Source organism: Cloeon dipterum, chromosome 3 (assembly GCF_949628265.1).
Source record: "Cloeon dipterum chromosome 3, ieCloDipt1.1, whole genome shotgun sequence".
NCBI classification, from domain to species: Eukaryota; Metazoa; Arthropoda; class Insecta; order Ephemeroptera; family Baetidae; genus Cloeon; species Cloeon dipterum.
In genome coordinates this window covers 8,223,827-8,244,174 of record NC_088788.1, presented here as the reverse complement: position 1 = coordinate 8,244,174, position 20,348 = coordinate 8,223,827, and the positions used below count along the sequence as shown (strand labels likewise).

The 20,348-nt window shown below is 40.0% G+C and overlaps 3 protein-coding genes across 4 annotated transcripts; 2 read left to right on the top strand and 1 right to left on the bottom strand.

The window, feature by feature from the left end:
• Nucleotides 1-489: 489 nt before the first annotated feature.
• flfl (serine/threonine-protein phosphatase 4 regulatory subunit 3 flfl) lies at nt 490-6,880 on the bottom strand. Of its 2 annotated transcripts, none has more exons than XM_065482429.1 (6): nt 6,235-6,880; nt 5,701-6,089; nt 3,147-4,033; nt 1,429-1,750; nt 829-1,096; nt 490-770 (listed from the first exon to the last, which is right to left on the bottom strand). In XM_065482429.1, exons 1-6 carry the CDS (start codon nt 6,577-6,579, stop codon nt 675-677), a joined length of 2,307 nt encoding a protein of 768 aa, XP_065338501.1. In that variant the 5' UTR covers nt 6,580-6,880; the 3' UTR covers nt 490-674. The 2 variants fall into 2 exon arrangements, with proteins under 2 accessions (XP_065338501.1, XP_065338500.1); XM_065482428.1 differs by having other exon boundaries at nt 490-773; nt 6,235-6,879.
• A 430-nt stretch (nt 6,881-7,310) lies between these two features.
• On the top strand, nt 7,311-10,525 carry LOC135938639 (uncharacterized). The gene is made up of 5 exons (XM_065482430.1): nt 7,311-7,450; nt 7,504-7,876; nt 8,462-9,100; nt 10,051-10,230; nt 10,301-10,525. The coding sequence occupies exons 2-5, from the start codon at nt 7,517-7,519 to the stop codon at nt 10,382-10,384; spliced, it is 1,263 nt and encodes a 420-aa protein (XP_065338502.1). The 5' UTR covers nt 7,311-7,450; nt 7,504-7,516; the 3' UTR covers nt 10,385-10,525.
• A 1,397-nt stretch (nt 10,526-11,922) lies between these two features.
• On the top strand, nt 11,923-13,630 carry LOC135939757 (poly [ADP-ribose] polymerase tankyrase-1-like). The gene is made up of 5 exons (XM_065484309.1): nt 11,923-11,935; nt 12,018-12,150; nt 12,207-12,402; nt 12,986-13,245; nt 13,401-13,630. Exons 2-5 carry the CDS (start codon nt 12,031-12,033, stop codon nt 13,440-13,442), a joined length of 618 nt encoding a protein of 205 aa, XP_065340381.1. The 5' UTR covers nt 11,923-11,935; nt 12,018-12,030; the 3' UTR covers nt 13,443-13,630.
• Nucleotides 13,631-20,348: the final 6,718 nt, after the last annotated feature.

Below are 20,348 nucleotides of genomic sequence, written 5' to 3'. Positions count from 1 at the left end.
AATAATGTCAGCGGATCTTTAATCTCAAATAAGATAAAGAATTAGAGAACTGGATCAAATAAATACAAAGTTATTATACGTCCCTGGATTTCTAGTAAATAATAAAGAAAAATATTATAATCCTACCTTTGTCGGTTTAACTGAAGTCTTCCATGAAGCCGTGCAGGGCGATGTCCAGGCCTGGACCGTGGTAGAGTATGCCAGCAGCGGTGACATCGACACCGATCATTTCCATCTTGAGCAGCCCGATCATCGACTTGTGTTGCACATTTAATGCACTTCACGCTCAGGAAGTATCAGCTGATGTGCTTTTAATGCAGAATGACTATGATTAATGAAAATGAAAGGAAACGTAGCACCTTGCCAAGTTTAGAGATCCAAAATAATGAATGATATTAGCTATTGTTAATTTTTGAATTATTCTGTTGATGTCAATGAAGATGATGGAATGGAATTGAAACAAGCATTTTTTGCGGAATCGAACATAAATTTTCTTATCAGTCTACTTGCATTATTTATTATAAAAATGTACATTAGCTGTAAATGTATACACGCACGAAACAAGGACGGCACTCACTCGTCGACACGCTCATTCATTCTCGGCTCAGCACAGAGTTTTTTTGTATTTTTTTTCTTTTATTTTTAATTTAATTTCCTTTTTTCTGGCCCGCACTTCACGAGAGCTTAGCGCGCTTGGGCGCCACCAGGTCGTCATCGTCGGGCTCATCGTCGTCATCATCATCGCTGTCGCCCTCGTAGTCGACCAGACCCTGCTTCATATCACGAGATAAGATTTAGCTGTAAACGGAATAAAATGTTGATAAATACCTTTTTGAAGAGGAGTTTCTCGGCGGTGGGGCTGCCGGGCGGCGAGGCGGCCGCGTCTCCGGTGGCGAGGCCGACGGCCGAGTTGTTATTGGTCCGGCCTGGCGCCTTGCGCTCCATGAGCTTGCCCAGCGAGTCCAGCTCCGAGTCAAGCTTCTTCGTGTCGGCCGCCTCTTCGAAATCCTCCTCGTCGTTGAACCACATGTCCTCCTCCTCCTCCAGCTGCCGCGGGTCGCGACGGAAACGCGGATTCCGCAGGATTGATGGCACCCTAGCCAAACAGAGATTAAAATTAATACATGGAAAAATAATCATTAGAATGACACAAAAAGCTCAAATAGCTGCTACCGAACGATGTCGCGCGGAAATGCAGCTGACGGTTGGAAGAAATTCGTAATGAGTAGCCAGGAAACAAAGCAAACAGCTGAGGAAGAGCTAATTTACAATAGAGATCCTGAGCAGGCTTCGAGAGAAAGTGTTTAAATGTGGTAAGAAGAAATAAAATGGCGGGAAATTTGAACGACTATCAACACAAAGAAAATGTGCGTCCTGTTTAGCCAAAAATTGCCTCCAAACTTTTAAAAGAATAAGATTCATGCTTACCCATCTAGAGAGGACCTGTCGCGGTCGCGAAGCTTGTCCTGGTGCTGCTCGTAGCGCATGCGCAGCGCCTTGAATGTTTGTACGTAGTCGATCTCGTCGAGCACCTTGCCGTACTGCTCAACCACGTGCAGCCACAGCGACTTGATGTCCTCCAGCTTGATGAACTCGAAAAGCTCGATTATGGCAGAGTCGAGCAGGTTGTACCTGCTGCTGTTGCGGATGAACGTGTCCATCACCGGCCGGAACAGGTTGTTTTTTATAATGTACCGGTTGTAGAACTCGTCCTTCAGCGCGATTATTTTACGCATGAACCGAAGTGCACCTGAAAAAAAATATAAAACAATGGAGTTAATTTGTTATTGTTAACAAATCAATTAAAACAAATTGAATCGACAAGGCGACAGAGGGCCCAATTAGTTTGGACAGATTAGTTGGTTGAAAATGTGACACGATGTGAACTTTTTGGAGGTTTTTGGTCTGATCCTAGCAAAAGGAGACACAAACACGCAGGCAGCCAATCAGAGAAGGGGGCGGTTCTCTGAGTGGACGTAGCGCTGGTCTAAGACCGAAACGGCAGCACCACAGCGACAGCCTAAGTAAGCAAGAAGGCCAACAGCCAACAGCTTCCGCTGACTATCTGTGGCACTGCTATCTCGTTCTTAGACTAGCGCTACGTATAATTTCAATCAGAGATAAGAGAGCCGCCGCTCCCTTCTCTGATTGCTCGCTATGGCGTTCTTCTGGCACCGAAAACCTCCTATGAGTAAAACGCTTTTTACGTTTCCGCCGATTTTCGGCACGTCGTGTTGATTTTTCGATTTGGACGTCTAGCCCAAATTTAACCACCTGGTACTGTCAAAAAGCTATTTCCAGTGAATTTCTCTTGGGAATATTTGGAAACTTCCTCGCAAGTTTACAATCACGATTTAATTAAAAAATAAAATTGCTGGTTGAAAAACACAATTTCGCGATCTAGGTTGCTCTTGCGGGAATTAAACAGCACCTGCATTGTAGTACGGAAGTAACAACAAATTCGACCGAAAACACGCAAGATTTTTTCCGCGAATTTAAGCGCGTTCAAATAACCCGCCATTTTGATTTTTGCTTGCTTTGAGAGGAAAATTCGATTTAATCTGGCCTAGTTTGAGCGTCATAGAATGGAAATACGTTCTAAAACCCATTTTAGTGGTTGAGTTACCGCTTTATACCCCAAGAAGTCTATATGGTGCAAATTTTTTCCAAGATTTTACATTAATTCACTGAACGGGACCATGGGAGGGAAGGGGGGAACATGCCAGACAAAATCAACAACGCATGCGTAATCTGACAGTAACAGGGTCCGTTATTTTTCATGTGGGGAGGGGTGGTACCGTATTCTGCCCCTTGTGACGTCCGAGGCGCTGGTATAGCGTTTTCAAGATTATTTCTCCCACCATTTAAATTGGCGGAAATCATGATTTACTGAGTAAATGATGGAGTAATTCCGTGCCCTGTGACTTCACCTCCCTAACTCCCAGACATTCCAGTATTTCTTATTATTAAGAAGATTTTCTTTCCCACCAATTCGTTTGAATTGGTTGAATTATCCGTCACTCCAACGTAGATATTTAATGAAATGGGGGTGAAAAACCACCATTTTTTTAATTAAATTAAAACTAAGTCAGTTTTTAACCCAACAACCCTTCCAAAAATAAAAATATACAAGGAAATGTACTCACTGAGCACCAGGAAGGTGTGCTTGGACCGCGTGAGCACGAGTACGCGTCCGAGCAGGTTTTTGTTGAGGATGCAGTTTTTGACGTGGTAAGTGTGGTGCTCGACGCAGAAGGAGAGCAGCTCAAGCACGACGGCGAGCAGCTGGGCGGTGCAGTAGTCGTCGCGGGCCGGACTGTCGGTCTCCGTGTTGGACAGCAACGGTTCGATCAGCACCTGGATGCTGTGCTTGTAGAAGTAGTTGAGGAAGTCGGTCTTCTCGCTCTTGCTGATCGAGGCGAGCATGTTCTCCGGGTCGAGCAGGATGCGCAGCACGCCCATCAACTGCACGGCGCCGCCCAGCTCGGGGTCGCAGTCGCAAATCATTTGTTCGATTATCACGTTGATCAGCAGCTGCTCCTCGTCAGCGCTGTTCGCCTGCTGCAGCGTGTAGCCGCGCACCACCGACGGCGAGTACTCGACGATGTGTGTGAGGATGTCGATCGAGGCCGCCTTGGTCGGCGGGTCGCTCGACGCCAACGTGTGTTCCAACGCGGGCAGGATGCCCAACGCGCTCAGCGTCTTGTAGAACGCCTCCTTGCCCTGCGGCTGCAGGTTCTGCGAGAAGTTGCAGAACTCCTTGATGAACAACACGAGGTCGCGCTTCTTGCTTGCCTCCAGCGTCTCGTCCATCAGCTGCACGAAGACGGCCGTCAGGAACTTGTCATCCTCCTGGATCAGCGTCACGATCTCCACCTTGTTGAAGAAGATGAAGCTCGACAGCGTCGACAGGATGTTCTCCTCGATCACCGACGGCGTCGGCAGCACCACGTCCTGGATGTACTGCACCCGGTACGTCTGGTGAATTTTGGCCAACAGCTCCGGATTGTTGATCGGCACCACTTCCTTGAACCTGAAACAGCAAAGAGCACCAATTTTGTATAGACGTGGGGCCAAGTCGGGATTTTAATTGTATTGATTTAACAAAAACGTGAATTTTGAGCTAGCATTGTGAACATAAATAATAATATAAATGGCTCAGGGATCACATGTCTAGGAAATGGACCATTTAACTTAAATTTAGCTGTTGAAAACGCGTAAGACGGCAATCTTAATTAATTAAGCCCTGCATTGCATTCATTCTACGTGTAAAAAATATTGTGAACATTTGAAGGATGTTTCCTTTGAGTTTTGGCACTGAGATTTTTGGAATTATAAATTCTAGATTTTTATAAGTCGTGAAACAGAAATGTTTGGCGTTGAAACAGCCGCCGAAAAGGGGGGCGTAACCGAGGGAATACAATATGGCGCAGACATGGCAGGCAAGAGTGCACTGCTCGCCACTGATAGGGGGCGTGGTGCACCGTCATATTGTATTCCCTCGGTTACGCCCCCCTCTTCGGTGGCCGATTTCAGCTGCTTCGACGCCAAATATTTCGGTTTCACACACATAAGACCAAAAACCCAGCCGAAGGAAACATCCCTATTAAATATTACGATCATATCTTTTCAAAATACAATTTTAATTCTTATTAGATGACAATTAAATTTATTAAATATACCAGCTAAAAATGCGGAGTTCAATATAGCTGTCGCGGATTTTAGTTGCAAAAAAATGGCATAATTTTGACGCAAAAGATAGATAGAAACGCAGTAGTCCATTAATTTGACCTAATTTTGAATTTTTAAAATTTAAAAACGCTTGTTGGCTTTCAACTGTTGGTTATCACCACTAATTGGCTTCTGAGAAGCAGTTTTTAATTAATTATGTCACAAAAAATTGTTTAAATTTCAAAATGAAGGAAAAAGTTACCATTTGGAGGAATTTGACCCCCCTTAAGTTTGGCCTAATCGAAAAACTCATCTCTGGAGTCCAGAACGTTAGTGTATGGGTTTTAAATTCTAAAAAAGCAGGTAAATGAGAAATCTGAATTATATCGAGACGGCCATCTTGGATTTGGCAGCCATGATGGATTTTTTTCTTATCATTGCCAATTTTCAAGACTAAATGGAAGATGCGGAAATAAAATATTCGTCCTTGGTTGAAAATTCCTAAAAATCTGCTTTATCTTAATTATATATTCTGTTTAAGATCTACCAATTCTCTTAGCAGGCATTAGATTTAATTTAGATTAAAAGCAAATAAATATTAAAAAAGGGCACCACTCCATAAAGATGGCGGCTATCTAGCAAATAATAACGATTATGATGATTGAAGATAGAAAAATTAAGTGATAAAGGAAATCTTTTACATCTGCAACTGAATCAAAGATGCTGCCAAAATGAAAATTCGCAAAATTTTATCCATTTGCAATAATCTGTTTAAATAGTTAGAAGTTTAAACTTTGAACAACCTTTGCATAATTTTATTTTAGGATTTTTATCAATGTAAAACCTAAATAAAGAATTCAGTCACTCTTAGATTACAGATTAGACTAAAACATCATCACATAACGTCAGTTCAACTGGTTACTGTTTCCTTTAAAGTCTGATGACGTCACAATGTGCAACTCTCTTTAAAGTGGTTTTTCATAACTCATTGATAGAAATAAAGTTTTTCAAATGGAATATAATACTAACTTGGCTATGCTTTTCAGGTATTCTCTGTGTCTCTTGGGCGTGGGGAGCCCCGGGTCGTACTCGAGGCAGCCGACCACGTCGAAGATGGTGTCCTCGGCGAACATGAGTTCAAAGAGGGCATTCTTGTTGACCAGGAATATGTTTTTGAAAATGTTGTAAAGGTGGTGAAGGCTGTCAAGCGCCTCGACATCCTCGCACGTGCGAAACACGCCGATCAGCTTCTTGATGTAGCCTTCGTGCTCGAGCGCGGACGCCACTTTGTCCTTGCGCATCGGTGACTGCAGACACGACCTCAGCAGCTCGGCAATCTCCTCCAGCCGGGCGATCTCGCATGCTGGCAGCTCCACCGGCGCCGCGTCTGACGACTCGTCGAACCGCTCATCCTCGGACTCCTGGCGCAAAACACGCAACTCCTTAGTCACCGAAATTTTTCTCAAGAAAAAATGACTAAAAAATATTTTAAATTTAATTTCAAAAGTAACAACAGGTCGTTAAATAATACTGATTTTAAAAAATTATTTAACCAATAATCACCTCAACCGTGTCCTGGGTGATGTCGACCGAGGGGTCCTTGCCCTGGACCTGGCAGATTTTCTCCCAAATCTCGTCGCAGCCGGCCTTCTCCTGGAAGCTGAGCGCCAGGTCAAAGTTCTCTCCCTCGGACCAGACGATCAGCGTGTCCTGCTGCTTCTGGTAGGCCGTGTCCGGCTGGATTTTAGACTCGAGTAGAAGCGAGCCGTCCAGCTCTGCGCGCACCAGCAGCGACGTGCCCTTCAACCGGTCCACGTACGACGAGAAGACGTGTCCCGTGCCGCGGTCGTCCCACTGCCGGTCCGCGTTCAGCGCGTAAAGCTTCACGCGCCGCCTCGTGTCCGTCATGCCGTCCGCTCGGCCCAACGCGCGGGCCCAAACAATCCCGAACTGACGACGAAAGCTACGCTCGCTCTACTCGCTGCTGCTTTTGCTGGTGTCGGTGGTGGCGGCGCGGCCCCGGCACATCGGCCGTCCAACCGATCTTCTCTGCGCCTCCTGCGGCGCCCTGGCCGCACAACAATACACCCCGTCCGTAAATTCCCTCAGCACCCGCCTCACAACAGCGAATTTCGGCCTGGCATTATTTACCTTTCGCACTATTTGCTTACACTGCCGGCCATATTGGATCACAACAACGCTCCACGGGGCTCGCACTCGCAAAGGCACGGACCAGCAAGGCGCCAAAACTTGGCAAATTTTGAAACTTCTCATCTTAGTATTAAGTTTTCTGATCGAAATTTGAATTAAAATGCAGTAAATTGACTTCGTTGTGCTTCAACAAGATGAATTTCAACTACTGAACCGAGAATTAATTCAAGAATGTATGCCAGGCTCATTGAATAAAATCTTGAAATTTCATTCCCTTTTGTTTCACAATTTCTCAAGCAGGTAAACTGGAGCGAGTTAATATAGAAAAAAAATCTTCATGCTAGGCGTTAAAAATAAATCAAAGTTTTAGATTTAAATTCAAACAAAGATTTTTAGTTGAACTTTTGATACCCAAATCGCCTTTCCCGAAAAATAAAATCAATACATCAGCTGCAGAGTGGCGCGAAAATTTAAATGTTCTACTTCATTTGGCGCCAACTCCGTGTTGTCAACTTCAACTAACTGAACTGACAACTGTGAGAGCAATCAGCAAGCATTTTCCTGCAGTGTCGGCTGGTCAACATTGGATATTGAGGGGATAAATCTTGTCAACGCCTGTCTCGGATCTGTATAAACTTTGTCTCACATTCTTCTAACAGCTGTAAACGCAAGTTTTTGCAGGTCAGGAACAACGATGGTGCGAACGTCGTCTCGCGGCAAACGCAGCCGAGTGCTGGCTGACAAGACCAATGATATCGACATGCCGAGCAAAAAGAGAGTTTGCGTGTACAGTAACCTGGACGCGTCCCCGGCCAAGAAGAAGGGCAGGCGGTCCTCCAAGGCCAATGACGTGTACCAGTTCGAGACTGATGGCAAAGAGGAACCGCGGTCCAAATTCAAGAAGAGTAAGAAAAAGAAGGCGACCGCGGTGAAGCGACTGCAGAAGCAGCCGGCCGTCCGGCCCAAAAAGCGGCAGCAGCCCCCAAACCGGGCCGTCTCGCACTCCATCAAGCCGCCCCCCAGGGCACCACAGCCCAAAGTGCAGAGTACACCGGTAATTTTAGTGTTTTATGGGATAAATTACACTACATATATTTATACCTCAAAATTCTATGACATTATAATTATCTACTAATTTACATAGACAATGTCTGTATTCATGTATAATTTATATGACGTATGTATGTACCCTATATATTTTGAATGACGCGGTGCATGGCTTAAAGTAATATAACAAGCCAGGATCAAATTTAAAATAATTTGTTAATGTTATGTAGTTAAAATTGCTGGCCAAGGGCTGTAAATATGCAGCCCTGTTTTATAAGGAAAGCTAACACATTATTATAATAATAATACTACTATTTTTGACAATAATCATGAGGTCTGCTTTATTGCACTAGGTGGTCATGATCTGATATCTAACCAATTTTTTCAGTTAAATGGGGTGCAGGGGACTGTTTAAGGTGGTCAACAAACGTAATCGATCTTAAATTCTCCTTTCGACCACAGGCACTAAGTGCAATTTCTTCTAATTCTGTTATTCTACACCAAAATCAATGGCCATGATCTGTAACATCACCATTTTAATGCTCTAAATTCACTAATTCTTGCCATGAAATAAATCCAACTATATTTTCAGGCGTTGCAGCTGCGTCCAAACTTCCCTGCCCACGTGCCTGCCGCCCTGCGGAAAGAAAGTCCAGCCTTGCCGCCCTTGCCAGCTGTGACATCAACTCCAATGCGTCGTGCCGATGACACGGTCCCGTTCGTGCCCTCGACTCCTCAGCACTGTGCCGACGACACGGACCTGTTCGTGCCGCCAAGCCCGTGCGAGGAGCCGCCCCTGGACCGTCTCTTCGACGACGACGACGACTGTCCGGCGCTGCCGACTCCTCCGACGGGCCCGACGCGTTTTGATTGGCGCGAATTGGCCGAGGCGCGAGCCAGGGTGGTGCGCACCTCGCTGACGACGCCCCGCCAGAGCCCTTCTGTGGCCGTGGCGGAGGTGCAAGCGCCGCAGGAGGCGCAGCGGATGCGACAGACGAGTATACTGAGCTTTGTGTCACCGCCGTTGGGCTGCTCGACGCCCGTCCGGCCCACCACCCCCGAGCACTGCAGCATGCTCAGTCCTGAGAAGGAGAAGGAGCCAGAGGAGCAGAGGGAGAACGTCCGGCCCACTAGACTCACCATCAACACACTCAAACAGGTCATTCAGGCCAACAAAGAGGCCCTCGCGCAGCAGCCACCTCCTCCGTCCCCCAAGAGACACTTCAATAGGGTCAGTATTATTTTTCTAAAATTATATTACTTGAGTGTATCAAATTTAATTGTCTTCTTGAAATCAGGGTTGCAAGAAACCCGATTTAAAAAAATGCAGTTTCTTTCAGGCTATGTTTGCACCTCAGTTTTCAATAAAATAATAATTATTTTTTGCTCATGATGACTTGAAAAATTGTCAGAGATAAATTTTTAGAGAAATTGATACAGTAAAATGGCAATTGTAAAGAAATAAACTGCACAGTAGAGGAAATTTTGACCGCTCTGAACGCAAATAATGTCTGTATTCATCAGGTGTCAGTTCTGATTTTTTATGTAAAAAAGAGCAACATCAATTGAATTTGGGACTAGAAATCAATGCTGATGATTTTGACCTGTTGGTTTTAGCCAGGGTGGTTTAAACCAGGCAATTTTTTTAATCGGTTTGAATTAATGGCTAAATTAGGTTGTTGACTACTAAATCAAAGTTGATATTTTATTTACCATGTTAAATTTATAATTTATAAAAATAATCAGTCTTAAAATTTAATTTGATTTGTTTTATACTTGAATTACTTTGTTTGGTTACTTCCCAAATTGTAGCCAATTTAAAGACCGCAATTTTTATCTTTCAAGGAAAAAAGTCGAAAAATTCATAATTTGCGCTAGAAATTGTGGGAAATCTACTGATAAAAACGGAGGCTAAGAAAAAGAAAATGCAACACTGGCTATCCAAAATATTTTCCCTTTTTACTAGCAATTTAAAATTCTGCGCCTATATTTTTTATGCGTTAAAATCGTTTCAATATTTTAAACCTTACAATTTTTTGGTTACTATATTAGATAAACGATATAAGATGGACTTAAATAACATTTTGACTTCAAGAAGATTCAGAAGCATTTTACTAATACCAAAAATTCCTGGGTCTTGTAGCAGTTGTTCTAAAAAAATGTATCTTCTTGTTTGCACAGCCTCCACGGAAGTCGTACGAGAAGCTGTCAAAAAAGAAGGCGCTGGACTTCCTGGAGCTGGAAAGCGAGCCTGATGTTGAAAGCGAGCCCGAGGACCTGTTTTGCAACGAGGACGAGCCTGAGTCGGAAGACGAAGAAAAGAAAAACAAGAAGAAAAAGAAGAAGAAGAGACAGAATGCCGTAAGTGTTGATTATTATTCCTTTTGTTACCACCAGGAACCGTTAATTAAACCAAATTTTAATTTGGTAGACTTCCAAGGCATTTGAGGAGTGGGCGAAAAGGTTCAACAAGGAGCTAGAGGTGTGCGAGGGTTTCGATCTGGCCGTCGAATGAGTCACGGCCGCTGTACAAACTGCATTTATTTTGGCAATCTCATTTTCATGTTTCATATTATAGTATTTTGTGTATGTGAAGAGTTTTGTATAAGGAATAAAAAATGACCTATGAATCTATAAATATTGGTAAACTACTCAGCTGGAACGCATTTTATTACTCAAAATACAACCATATTAGGCTGACATGTCTGATAATCAAGACCTCAAAATCAAAAGCAAACTAAATCACATTTTTAGTGCCAATAAACAAAAGGAAAATTATATATATCTGAAATTATTTAACAAGTTAGCTGCCTTTATTAAAAATAGTTTCAATATGTAACTGCTCTTGCTTCTGCTTGATTAAGTTGTTCATAATTAAATTAAAACTTACAATTTGTCTCATTTGAATCTGGAGGTTTGGATTGGACAAGCATCAGGCGTGTTTATTGACTTAATTTCGATGCTGGTGAAACAAAAACTATTCCTCAGCAAGCAATGCACCCTTAAAAACAGTCTTGCCAAAATCGGAATAATAGGACCGAATCCAAACTTAAAAAAATTCTCAGATCTTTAATTTTTGCGTTTGAATTTTGGTACATACATAAATTACTTTGCTCAATTATCATTTTAAATTGCAATTTTATTTTAATTGTATGGGGACTCCAACATTCGGTAGGAAAATTGATTATTTTCCTACAATTTAATCGATTTTGGAAGTCTCATAATGCGATAATTACGTTAGACATTGTGTGCCGCATTTTTAACCTATTAGTTATTAATAATAAGTTCCTCAATCTTAATAGTCTCGACCTGATATCTCAACAGCACAGCTACAGCTGCTCCTTTCCTTGCATATTCTATTCTGTTACTTCCGACTTTACCCTTTTTTCTCATTATACCCTCATTGTCAGTCAGTCAGCAGCACTTCTGCATTCCTTCGCGGCCAATAACCGCTCCGTCCTCCCTCCCCCCTTTCCATTTTTCATTCCGATAACAGTAGCTTGACACCGTTTGCCCTATAATTTTTCTTTAAGGGAGAACGGAACTGCAAACTGCTTTCGTAGACAATAGATCTGACAAGTTTCTGTGTCAGCAATCATCGAATCAGCATTAATTTTACTCGTTTCTACGTCTATCTCACTTGTGTCAGCGTCAGCACACAGCCCCAGCTAATAGCTAGTGTAGAATTTTATGTGGCTTTCAGGCTTCGCAGAGTTCCATTATTAAACAGCCTCATATTTCAAATTATCCTCTGCTTGTCGTGTCTCATCCATATAGTATAATATAATACTCAGATGATTGCCAGCTGATTATTGTGAGTTGCTAAGAGCGCGGAGACGGAGACACGCAGGGAAACGGGGAAGAACCAAAAATTGCAGAAGGTGAAGGTGTTGAACGTGCGGATGCGGAAGGTTTGGTGTTTTATGTTTAAAGGTGACAATAATTATTATAATATAATTACAAAGAATCCCAAGGAAATGTTTCTCTCGCGTCATATTTATATATTAATATTTTGCATTTTATTGTAAGTTTAGTGTCAAATCGAGAAGAGGCTGTTCAAAATTATGTAATCAAGCTAACAAAAGTGAAATAATTTGTTTTTTTAATCAAATCAGCGACGAAATCTAAAACTGAATTAATTTTCACAGCTGTGACGAGAAAATGTCCATTCTGGAAGCACTGGCAGAGTCGGACCCTGAGTACGTGGAACTCGTGAGAGAAATGAGACAGTCGATTGTCGACCACAACGGCTCAATTCTTTCCGACTACGAAGTCATTACAGTAATTTTCCCTTATTATGTATTTGAATTCACGTTTTTCTTGCTCGTTTTGTATAGATTGAAAGGGTGGTGAACCGCGAGTTGGAGGCGCGGCACAAGTCGATGATCGAGCTGCTCAAGATGGAAATGAGCCGGACCGAAGCGGAGAGGGCCCCGGTGCTGCAACTCTACCACGGAAGCCCGTGCGCCCTCGAAATCGCCATGAACGGCTTTAAATCAGACTTTATCGCAATCCACAGTATGTTCGGCGAAGGTAGGGTCGCAAAACTCTTCTTTAATTTCGTAATTAATTTTGTTTTTAATTTAATTTCGTTAATTTTACGTTTAAATCGAGGAATGAATGATTAATGCAATTGCTCAGGAAATTATGCACAAAAATTAAGCAAGCGATTGAAGTTTTTAAATTTTTTAAATAATGTGGGAAGCGCTTGATTTTGAGTCATAAATTAATAAGGTAAAAAGGAGATGAAATACTTAACAATAAAGAGAGATTCAATATTTTCAGTTTGAGATTTAAACACAGAAACGAGCGGTGCAATGTTGTGAGTTGATTCTGGAATATTGCAGAATTTATTCAAAATTTGCATAGCGTACCGTAAACATGTTTTTGTTATTGCGAATTTGATCTTTTCGTTGCTGATGCTGATCATGAGTCAAAAGATAAAGCGAATTCTCCCTAAATCGAAAACATATTTGCCCTCGACAGGAACAGAGCTCTGCAGCTCCCCAACTTTGCAGCCAAAATACTGAAATTTCATCAATCTCGTTTAAACATTGAAAAGTAGAGCAAACAAATTCTTTTTGATTAAAATCTTAACTCGGTAAAATCAAATCAGGCATCTACTTTTCGTCGTTGTCATCGAAGAGCAACCAGTACGCGTGGGGCAACAACTTTGGCACGTGCCCCAAGCACCGAAACCGCGCGTGCATCGTGTGTCCGCGTCGGATGCTGGTCTGCAGTTGCTACATGGGCAAGCCGTTCGTGCCGCGACGCACCAATCAGCCCGTGCCCGCCGGCTTCCACAGCGTCATTGCTGAGCCTAAAAACGTTCCTGGCCTCCGCTACCCTGAGTTCGTCGTGCTCAACACGGCTCAGGTACTAGATAATTCCTACAGATTTAAATTCGTTCCTTTTAAAACATTTTACTCTCGTTTTTCGCATTAAAATTGTTTAAATCTGCAGTTAAAATTAGAACATCCTATAAAAATAGATGTTTTTTGGTTAATTTCGCGTTTTTTATAATTTTTCAGGCTTTGCCACGGTATTTGATCACATACAAGATTAAGCCGTGAAGAAAATGATGTACCTTGTCTGTGAGAAAGACTCAAAATTTTTAAATTTTGCAGTTCGACTAAATTTGAAATACGGCATGACATATATGTGAGTATAGAAATCGCTGACAAAAGTAAAACATTTCTATGTGTGATTTTTCTGTGCATTGAAAATGTAAAATACTACTCAATAAATAAAATAAGGTAGCGAGCTTAAAAGACATTTTTGGCAGGCTTGTAAGAAAAATATATATTGGACCAATGTGAAATATAAGACTCTTTTTGGTACTGAAATTCACGAAATAAAATACTTTTCATCAAGTATAAAATTATAGTTGTGTTCTTAAAAATCATACCAATGTTACGAATAGAATAAGAAAATTAAATTTCGATACTGTTTGCTATTGCGCTTTTTCATCTCTAAAGGTGCAAAAAACAATGATGGTTCTATCTATTTTAATTCAATTTACAACCTCCTAAATAGATGTATGTTTTCTTTTTTTCTTTTTATCTCATGACGATGAAAACGGAATTTTCATCACCGACCCTAATTCTGAAGAAGACGCAGTGTGACTTTCATTCGTCAAAATTTTGCTGAGTGTCTCGCAGTGCCTCAAATTCGCGGATCTGTTATATTCCACGGCGAAGGACCAGGAAGATAATATGCATTTTTGGAGTTAGTTAAAATAACAGGGCTGGTACACATCCAACTTTTTAAAGCCTCATAATTATATAATTTTGTTGCAATCAAGGAAGACAATAGTCATTAAAGGCGATGCAAGTTTGTAAACTGAAGCAATTGACAGTGATGAAGATAAAAACATGTGCTGAAAACAGCTACAAAGTAAGTAGTAATTTTCAAATAAAACAACAAGATGAGAGATAAACGACATTATATTTAAACTAGGGGCATTTAATATGATCATCACCTGGACATAGTATTTAGAATGTAATTCTCTGCAGCAAAGAAGTTAACATGGTAAAATGACCAGCACATCTTGTAATTTTTTCTGCTGATGAAGATGAAAGCTTGCGTGTCACACTCAATCCGTTGCTCATTGTCATCTCCAAAGAGGAACAATTCCCAAAATCAGAATTTAGCATGCGTTTTTAACTGTTTCGTTTAAATTTTGCGCACATTCTTAATAGTCACTTGTTTGATATTTTTATTTATATAAGACCAAGGTTAAGCCTTATCAATTGCAGTAGGCACTGCCCAAAATCTATAAAATGTTCTCATGAACACAGACTGAATTTTCAAAGGGAATAATCTTTTAATCTTTCTTGAATGGAATGATTGAATTAAACTTGTTTATCCAAAAGATTAAATTTAATTGAATCATTTCATCGACACATTATTTACGCTGCCTTTTCCTCTTTGATCACGTCTTGCAGGTGCCAATATAAATCAAGAATTCGCATATACAGTTTTGTGTATTCGTTGAAAGTGCCTGGTGTGAGTTTCGCTTCAACTTCGAAGCCTGCTTTGGCCAAAAGCTCTCTTCCTTCAGCAAACACTTCGTCTCTCCAATCAGCAAGAGTCCTGAGCATGAATTCGTCGGTGGTCTGCGTCAACTCAACAGGCACGTCATCTCCCTCTGAGACTTGAACGTTCATTAACGGTTTGAGTGATTGCGTCGAAGTCTTGGCCCAACACTAAATCAAACGGTTTTCAAATTGTTAATACAAATTAATAAGGAAAAACATGTCCAAGGGAGTTTACTATAACTTATTCCAAAGTTCATTTCAGAAAATTCAACGAAGACGTCTACTGAGAGAAATTAACAGTCTTGAAACTATTTGTAAATGAACTGTTTCCAAGTTGTTTTCAAAACCTTGCTGATTCCACAACTGCACCAAACTTTTTAAAATCCTTTTAACCAAGCAAAAAATCGTTAGTTTGGTTTACCGTCAGAAACAAAATATAAATTTCATCAAGATTAATCTTGATTGACAAAAAATGATAAGAGTTTATTACCTGCGTGAGTTTAGATAAAACGAGGAGGACGGAGCTGACGGAGGTTGTGCCACTTGCATCCTTCATGTTTCTTCGAGTCTAGACAACAACTGTCAACTATGAAGACCACCGCCTGGTAGTGTCGAGATTTTTAATGCCTACTCAGTATAATTACCACTTAAACCTATTTAAATTGTTAATTTATTTGTTCAATAAGAGGCGTATAATGGTCTTTAAACGAGCATAGAGACAAATAGTTGAGAAACTTTGTCCTAATCAATCGGATTAAATTATTATTTTTGTGACCGTTCTCATGTTAAGTTAAAACTCTGCTAAAAGGTATTTTTGCAATAAACTAACTTAACTTTTTAAATTCATCATGTAAATCTGCTCTGCAAAATCCTGAACAATAATTTTAACCTGTGAACCTTTGAATATTTTCTATAAAATCGGAAAGGATTAAAATTCATCAAGATGAGTGGCTCTTAAGTTTTCGAAAAAAAAAACTGGAACGTGTGCATGCTGATCAAGCGGCGAGAACGGTCTTCCTATTTAAAATAATAATTTAATCCAAATGAGAGGGAATTAAAATCAATCATCGCTTACAGTCGGATGAAGCTTGATAAGAGGAAACGAAAAAAAGCACGAATTTTCCTTGCCATCTTCAGGAATTTTTATTGCTGAGTGTGAGTCAAGAAAAAAAACAATATTCTCGTAATTTTTCATTTGGAAAAAGGCCATTATTTTTTCCTATGTTTTTTCATTCATTCATCGCTGCTTGTTGACGTCACTGACGAGTCGCGTGCTTCCGCTTATAAACAAGCGCTGCAGGTTGCATATCCCACAATTCCTGCAGGCGACGTGATACAGCAGTCCCGTGTGTGCATTTTTATCTTTACGCTTATTTGTCTGATAAATTAATCATTACGTTATCTAAAAATTAAACGAACATTATGTACTCGTTAAATTAAAAATGCGCAATGTCTATAATTTTTTGAGGCATAATTAAAATAAGTGTGAATTATGTAAACAGAAGTAACGTTCGAGCCCATCTAATAATAAAATGATCAAAACAAAACTATTTTGAAGAAAAAATATCCTTGCTGTTGTTTTCAATTTTATTTATTTCCTGTTACTAATATTTTTCTATATTGTTTTACTCACAAGTAGAGGTCTGAGCCGTCCAATTTTTGTCGGCTGCTGGCTAAATCGGCTTATATAGCCACCTAAATCTCGCGGCTGCGGCGGCTCGCCTAATATAAGGCGGCTCGCGGCGCGGCTCTGCATGTTTTTTTTCGCAAAATGGCAATTTTTGTAAATTATAATAAATACGACCAGAAGTAAACACCAGCACAAAAAAAGTTTAAATAAATTAAAAAATTGAGAAAGCTTTTTAGTTCTATTTATTGTGAAATTTATGTAATTTATTTTTCTACAGCCAATAAGAGAACAGGATTTTTCTTCTCATTGGATCACAAACATTTTAACCCTCGAAGCAAATTTTATATCATTACTGTTTTTAAATTAGATAGGATATTTTTTATTTTTCGAAAATGTCGAAAACATCAGTTTTCTGATTAATCTCTTGGATAACAAATGGATACTTATATTGGAAAATCTCCTTTTCTTCAATCACACCCAAGTTAGAGTAATCGGGAAAAACAAAATCAAAATTGATCAAATTCGGTAAAAACTCAAACGCGCTGTTAAGAAGATGGGTCATCTCTTTAAATATCTTGTCGCTGACGGGGAAAATTTGGCGTAAGTGAATCTGCAACGTGTGCAGGTGGGTCGAAACCTTTCCATTTCGAATCAAGGAGGTCATGGCCCTCAGGTCTTCTAGGCGGAAGGATAACGAGTTGTGTATCACGATTTTTTCTAGCTTTGGAGCTCCTGACCATAAGTTGGTCAACGGTACTTGGGGTAAGAAATAAGAGCTATAAAAATATTCAAAATTAATTTGAGGAAGTGTGTTTTACAATTAATAATGCGAAACTCACTTCATGGTCAGCCGGAGATATTTCAACTCTGCGAAGACATCGATCGGCTGAGAGTTATCTACTGTAACCATTACGTCGTACAGAATAAGCGTTTCCAATTTCGGACAATTCCTGGATATCGTGTTCAGCTTCATTTTAGTATGCGCCGGGGAATTATTCACGACGATTAGTTTTGGTAAATTTTGTCCGTAAGTTGCCAAGATTCTGTCCAGGATGTGTTGGAAAAAATGATCCTCGCCTATTAAAGTCAGGCTTTTAATTTCTTGGAATTTGAGAACTGAGTCCAACGAGCGTCTGCAGCACGAGAATGGATAATCTAACCTGATCTGTAATGAATTTTAGCATATTTACATTTAAATGTTAAATTAGTTAAATTAGAATTAACAATGAACACCTAAACAGAATAAATTCCCACAAAATGATCGGCTGAATGCCTTGGAGGGACCAATAATCATAACTTTTATTTAGGAGATACTAAATTTGGTCTCAGCATGGACAATAATAACTATAAGCGACACCTAGCTTGTATAATTTGGATTGTTTCTATATTTTGACGCTTCAGGTTCAAGTCAGGATCAATTAACCCCCAAGCCTATGCTCCAAAGGTTGTATATAGGTCCTGATCTGTTAGTATGCCATTAGTAAATCATACACAAATAATCAAATTCATTCACATCATTTGGCATATTTTAAAAGAAAAGGTTTTGCTTATAATCAAATTTCTAACTTCAAACCGGAAGTTCAGGGAGTGCCACATTTAAACTCAGTTTGCTTCTAAAGAATTTTTACGGGATACATTTTAGATAACAATCCATAAAATAAGAAGGAAGTTATCACCCTGAAAAATCGTAGTTTTTGGAAAGGTTGCGAAAGATGTCTTTGGCCTTTAACATAAATTGTTTTGAAAATTCGAAAGTTGTTCCCAATCAAAAGTTAGGTTGGTAGGAATAAGAAGGTTTAAAATCTAACGAAAGTTGCAGTTGATCTTTACAATCCTTGAATATTTGAAATACTAAAAAAACAACAGCTCGACTTCCGACCTCAAATTTTATAACCTCTCCAATATTACTTTCTGGAAAACTTGGTGTCAGTTTAATATCCAAGCGTGTCAAAACATCCGTCCAATTAATCCCCAATAATTTTATTTCCGTTTATATATTGTCAATTTATTGTAACTTAAAAATAAATTTTTACCGTGAGATGGTTGACCATTGGAAAAACATCAGGGTAGGATTCAATCTCATATTCCGGGCCTCTCAAATCGACATACAAATGCCTCAGATTCGATGCTCCCGAAAATTCCATCTTGACAGGACGTCTGTTTATATTGAATTGGAAATAATCTGTCTTCTTCCATTTTCTGTCGCAATAAAAGTTGACGACCTCGATTTTGGGCAAAGTCCGGATGCAAAGCACCCTAAGCCAGTTATGGTTGTTGCGAACGCCCTTGGACCGGAAAAGGAACTCTTTCACATTGGCCAGACAGCTTCTGATGTCAGCAACCGAGGGGTAATCCTTTTTCTCCGTCGGCTCGAGCCTGACGTTCAGGTATTTCAGACTGGCAATATTCTGGCACAGCTGCAGCACCTCGTAAACTTCAAAATAGTACAGATCGACGTGCAGCCGCTGCAAATGCTGCATTTTAATCAGATAATCCAGGCATTTTTCCTCCAATCTCTCAGAAATGGTGTAGATCTCGAAGGCGTATTTTTTCTTGAGAGTCAAATGCCTGGTATTCGGCGCCAGACTTGTAATGCTGGCCAAAAACTCTTCAAAAAGGCCTTTCGGCACCTCCTGAGAAACTAAATTTCGAACAAAGAAAGCGGGATTTTGGGAAACTCTGTATGCATGTATAACATCTTGATATGGACCCAGATAACTAGAAAAAACATTCGTCAGCGCGACAGAACAGGTTCTTGGGCTGAGTAAGACTGGGAAAGCTTCGTCTTTAAAAAAGGTTATTTTGTCGTCAGGGTAACTTCTTCTCAAAAGCTCTTGCAAAATTTTGTCTCGTAAAACTCCAGCTTGAAGATTAAATTAAAAATATATATCGAGAGAGGGGGTTTGATTGAATTTAACTCACGCAAATCCTGTATTTTTTCCTTATTGTTCACCTGCTTCAAATACAACTGAATATTTGTAGAAATACATCGAACTGCAGCTTGTTCCAGGCTTTCGTTTTTTATATGCAGCTGTCTAAGTCTCTTCTTTGAACAATTCACCAGTGTTTCGTCGTCCATGGCAATGTCCAAAATTTAATTATGATTAAATGAACTGCACTTAACCAAAGTCGACTCTAAACTGACTCGAAATAATAATTTTCCGACCATTTAAGCCTAATTATGATAAGCATGAGCGTGATAAACGTAAAAAATAACTTGATGAGTATCTCGTGCCACTGAATTTTCGTTAAAAATATTTTTATCGAATTGATAATATTATTTTCATTTGGTGTAATGTGAGACAAGAAAATTGACCGTGCGTCTATCAATCCAAAAGTAAACGTAAACAAATTTCCTTGAAAAATTCTTAATATTACCTTTACAGTTTTGCGCTAAAAGACAATTTGTTTAATTATAAAATATAAAAACGATAAATGAACACCAGGAAAAAAGAGGTTTGCGATCTAATTAAAAATTGAGACGCAGCTCTTTGTTCAGTTTAATTGTGATTTTTTTCTGTATTTTTTACAGTCCATCACAAACATTTTTAATCTTGAACCAACATTTAATATCAATTTGTAAATAATTTTTTAATGTATATTTTATTTTTCGAAAATGTCGTAAAAGTCACTTTTCAAAACTTGAGAACTATCGTCTCGGATAACATTCGGATACTTGTATCGCATCAATTTCCTTCGAGCATCACGTGAGGGAGAACGCTGGGACACAATATAATCAAAATAAGTCAAATTGGGTAAAAATTCAATCGCGCTGTTCAGAAGATGAGCCATTTCTTTTAATGATTTGT